We start from the raw sequence: 4,854 nt of genomic DNA, 5'->3' as shown, positions 1-4,854 counted from the left end.
CAATGTAGGCTCAAGTCCCACCCCCAAAGCTGGCTCTGTCACCCTGGGCAAGGCAGGCATGTGTAAGACTAAGCAGTCCCCAACATCAAGGCAATCACAAGTGCCAGCTAAAAGAGGGATTTTGCCATAGAACTCGAGCTGGTTGAGCTGCATGGGGAAAGGCAGAAAGGAAGAACAATAACAAGAGGATGGGAGAAGGCTCTGAGGTAGCCTTGCTCTCACACCAGCTCCCTCCCTCCTTCTTCTGCAGCACCGCCGACAGTGAGCAGCTGGGGGCAGCAGCTGCCCGCAAGCTGCCCTCGCTGTTCTCCAGAGGTCTCAGGTACTCCACCCCCAAGCCAGCCCAGCCCAGGACGCTTTCTGGGCCTCAACCTTTCAGGAACAAGCTCCGAGCCCAACTGCCATTCTCTCCAAGAAGGAAGCTGAGTGAGATTGCGCCATTTCAACTGCAAGCCTCAGGGGCACTTTCAAAAGAAGCCCACATCTGCTGTTCCAATGGTGTCTGGATGCCCCAGCCCTGCCCTACCCCCACCCCCACCTCCGTTCCCCTCTCTGGCTTTGCTTACTTTCCTCTCCCCCACTCGCCCAGATCCCCCGCCCAGGCAAACAACAAACTGGCTCTTTGGTAAATGTCCCCACAGCAGGTTTCCCCCAAATCAGGTCAGCAGACTCCAAACCCAAAAAGAAACAGATTTATTTTGGCTTTCAAGGCAAAGAGAGGACAATGACCTTAAGCCAGGAAGCCCCCCACCAGCTGGGGAATCCCCCTCCCCAAACAGCCCCAACGTAGGGGCAGTGGTTTGCAGAAAAAGTCCAAGTCCGAAGTGACCCGGGTACACCTTGCCAGTGCCCCTGAGGCAAGTCCAGGGAGCCCTTTGCCAAGTGCCAGCAGTACTACTTTCAGCCAGATGGGAGAGAGTCTTGGAAAGAGGAAAGGAAAGTCTGGTATAGACCCGTGGCCTAAAATGGCTCAGCAGAAGATATAAGGGCAGGCAGCTATCATTCCCCTCCCACCCCCAGCTAAAAGCCTCCACAGTTAAGTCTGCTATAGTGGGAAAGAACTTAAAGCCAGAAGACCTGAGTTCAAATTCTGTTTATGCCCTTGACCATCTTCCGATACATAGGTTAGGGGGTCTAACAAGCATTCTGCAGCGCCACAGAGTCTCCTCCATAAACCCCAATCCAGACATTTTAAACCCCGGGGGGAACAGACAATCTAAGCTGGTGGGGGCACCTCCCCAAGCATGAACCCCTTCCTCCAAGTCTCTTTACTCCAGAACGAGCCAGGGGTATCTCAAATGAGATCCAGGGGCAAGGCTCCTAACCTAAAAAGAAGGGAAACTAGGGTAGGCATGGTTGTCTGCTAGCCCGGCCAGGGAGAGGGCATGGGAAATCCTCAAAAAGGTCAGCGCCCTGGGGCCCTCAGCAGCTCACGGCCCCAGCCTGCTGTTTGCCCCCAAAGTCCCAGAGGCAATCGAACTCGTTCTGTCCCAGGAAGAGCTCGGGCAACTCCTGCACCCGGTCCAGCCCCAGCTCCTGCTCCAAAGAAGTCAGCGTCTCCTCGTCGATGAGCTCGGCGTCCACACAGCTCAAGGTCAGTGCCGGGGGCGCCAAGTGTGGGCCCAGAGGGCCCGGCCAGCACTGCGGGCTGCCTGGGCCCAAGGCACACCCCGCAGGGTGGCCCTGGTAGAAAGGGTGGAGTTTCTGCCTATGCAGGCTGGTCGCGAGCTGTGGCGGCCGTGGTGGTCCTGGGAAGGGCCCAGGCTGCCCCGAGTACAGCAGGGTCCCGGACTCTGGCAGCGGGGGTCCCAGCTGGACAGCTGAGTTGGGCCGGGGGCGCAGGTCGCCGTTCTCCAGGCCGGGCCCAGCATAGGGGTGCGGGAAGCCGTCGGAGGCAGGAGGCAGAGTCCGGAATACATGGGGACTGGGGGTCAGAGTCCCCACCCCCAGACGGTGAGGCTGCAGCCCCGGAACTCCGTGGCCCATGGGGAGCATCAGGGGGTCCGTCATGGGGGAAGGGACCGAGGAAGAGGAGCAGGGAAGCGAGATATGGAGGACCCTGCAGAGAGAGAGGTGAGGAGTCAGCCCTGGCTGCGGGGAGACCCCCGCTCAGTCTGGGACCGCTCCCGGCGGGGACGCAGTCGGTCTGTGATCTGGGTCCAAGGACTTGGACCTTCCCCTAACTTCTCCGCGGGACCCTGGCCTGGACAGAGCAAGCCCGGGCCGTCCCGACAGTCCCCTCAAAGGACCCAAACGGAACCGGCTCCAGAATCTGCAGCCGGATGAAGCTGCTTTTCTAGTCCCAGGTCAGCTCCCGATCTGTCCTACCCGCCTTCCCTCGGCCCCAGGCGGCAACCGATCTCTTATAGGGGGAGGCGGGGTCGCTCCGCCCATCCACACACTCATTGGACACTGTGCCTGGGCTCAGCCTACCTGAGGAAGGGTCCGCCCTCCCGGAGGAAAGGCCCCGCCCTCAGTTCCCCGAAGCTAGTTGGCTTCACAGGAGCTTCTCAGATCCTCAGGCACAAGAAAGTGCCCCAGAAAATGGGATGCGTGACCTTGTGCAAGTCAGACCCCTCTCTGGGCCTCAGTGTCCCGCATCTGTAGTATGGAGACTTGCACTAGATGCTTTTTCCAGTCTCACCCAGTTCTAAATCCTATAACCCCAGGCTGCCCTTACCTCCTCTACAGCTCCAGGAGAATGGGTGTCAATTCTAGAGCCAAAGACTTTCACAGAGGAAGATTTCAATACCCTACTCTGTTCTGTGTCCAGATCTCCTCCTCCTTTTCTGCTGGGAGCCTTCCCCAGAGCACCCATGCCCCTTGTTGCAAAGCTACATCTTATTTAAGCTGTAATAACCCTGTGGGGAGATGCTGTTATTGCTCCTATTTTACAGATGAGAAAAATGAGGCCCAGAGAAGTTAAAGTGAGCTGTCCAGAGTGGAACAAGCCCAAGTCTTCATGAATTCAAGCCCATTGCTCTGTCTGCTACACCATGGTGCTGTCTCTTAGCCACTCAGCTCACTATCTATCCACAGTTCATAATGTGGGTTTTATTTTTCTTCATTAAATATTATGATTTATGATTATATTATATTATTGCATCATATTATTAAATATTGAACATTATTGAACATTTAAGTATTATTTAATATTAAACATTATTGTTTAATATTCATTAAATATTATTTTTATTTTTCATTTAAAAATTTATCTAAGAAGGGAACCACAGACCTCTCCAGACTGCTAAAGGAAACCATGACTCCAACCCCCCCCCCAAAAAAAAAAAAACCTACTACCTTCTGAGCTATGGAAATTTGGATGGAGCTGTATATGGTGACCTAGGAATCTCCTCCACAAACTTCATTTCTAGCACTGAGAAAAGGGCTTTGAGGAAAGGAAGCCCATGTGGTGGAGAGAAAGCTTGAACTGGGAGAGCAGAGGTCCAAACACATGACTTATATTTAGTACGATTCTGACTGTTCCTGTTACTATATGACCCCAGGCAAGTCCTTCTTCCTCCCAGAACCTCAGTTTTCCCATCTGTAAAATGATAAGATTGGGCTTAAAGACTTGAAAGCCCCTTCCATCACTCCCCATCTAATTCTGATACCTTCCAGCTGCCATCAGGCCCAGCACTGATGTCTTTTGTCAGTTTCCAGATCTGGAGGAAAGCTTAGTGACTGGCTCCCCCCCTACCATTTTTACAGAGGTGGGAAATGAAATCCAGAAAAAAGAAAAGACTTACAAAAGATGGCACAGCAGACCACTGAATCCAGTGCCTGGGAGGAACTCATTTTCTTTTTCTTCTCTTCCTTTATCCCTACTCAATGAACCTTGCCCTTTCTCTGTAGTAAGAAGACTTCCTCTAGGGACTAGCTACTCCCTTCCTTTCTATTTTGGGGCTTCTCCACTCAGTAGCAATGACTTGGGATTCCTGGACTTCTGAATTTGTCTCTTTAGCAGCCCCTGAATCAGAGTTAGGGGCTCTGAGTTAGAATCCCAGCTCTGTTGTGGATTTGGCCTCAGCTTCATCATCTGTAAAATGGTGGTTCATTCATTTAATGGGCATTTATTGCACACCCTCTCTATCAAATGAGATAATGCCTTTGGCAGACATTAAAGCCTTAGGTAAATGTCAGCTGCTGTGAGGCTACATAGAGGACAGTGAAATTTCCATCCAATAATTCAACCAATATTTATCAAGTATCCATTAGGGGCAAAATGGGAGGCAGCATGGATAGTGCTGTTGGATCTGGAGTTAGGAAGACCTGGGTTCAAATCTCTCAAAGTCAATTGACCTCTGAGCCTCAGGAAACTTTTAAGACTTAGCTGCTCCATTATAAACAGTTGCACCTGCTTTGCTACGAGGCTTCCCTTACCCCTAACCCCCTTCCAAATCACACATCCCTGACTTCTTTTTTTTTTTTTTTAATAAAATCCTTACTTTCCCTCTTAGAATCAATACTGTGTACTGGCTCCTAGGCAGAAAAATGGTAAAGGCTAGGCAATGAGGGTCAAGTGATTTGCTCAGAGCCACACAGCTAGAAAGTATCTGAGGCCAGATTTGAACCCAGGACCTCTAGGGCTGACTCTCAATTCAGCTGCCTACACATCCTTGACTTCTTGGCCAGATGAGCAGAGTGCTGAGCTCAGGGCTAAGAAGGACACAAAGATTAGATCAGACACAGTCTGTGCCCGAGGAGCTCACAGTCTTGGAAGAGTTTAAAACATAAACCTAGAAAAGAAGACTATATTCTGGTACATATTGACACATTCTAGGACATCAGGGTTTTTGTCCAAGAAAACAAAAGAGTCTTCTCTTAGGCCTACTGGGTTAACTGTTTCAGGGA

At 51.5% G+C, this 4,854-nt stretch overlaps 1 protein-coding gene across 1 annotated transcript; it reads right to left on the bottom strand.

Annotated features, from left to right (window-relative positions):
• Positions 1-676: 676 nt before the first annotated feature.
• CITED4 (Cbp/p300 interacting transactivator with Glu/Asp rich carboxy-terminal domain 4) lies at positions 677-2,313 on the bottom strand. Its single transcript, XM_044671428.1, has one exon. It carries the CDS (start codon positions 2,008-2,010, stop codon positions 1,423-1,425), a length of 588 nt encoding a protein of 195 aa, XP_044527363.1. The 5' UTR covers positions 2,011-2,313; the 3' UTR covers positions 677-1,422.
• Between the last annotated feature and the right edge of the window lie 2,541 nt (positions 2,314-4,854).

This window comes from Gracilinanus agilis, chromosome 3 (assembly GCF_016433145.1).
Source record: "Gracilinanus agilis isolate LMUSP501 chromosome 3, AgileGrace, whole genome shotgun sequence".
NCBI lineage: Eukaryota > Metazoa > Chordata > Mammalia > Didelphimorphia > Didelphidae > Gracilinanus > Gracilinanus agilis.
Note: the sequence above shows the minus strand (reverse complement) of the source record. Positions and strands in the feature narration are given on the sequence as shown.

Bases quoted from the DNA above. Each gene is read 5' to 3' on its own strand.
- CITED4 (XM_044671428.1), bottom strand. From the start codon at position 2,010: ATGACGGACCCCCTGATGCTCCCCATGGGCCACGGAGTTCCGGGGCTG.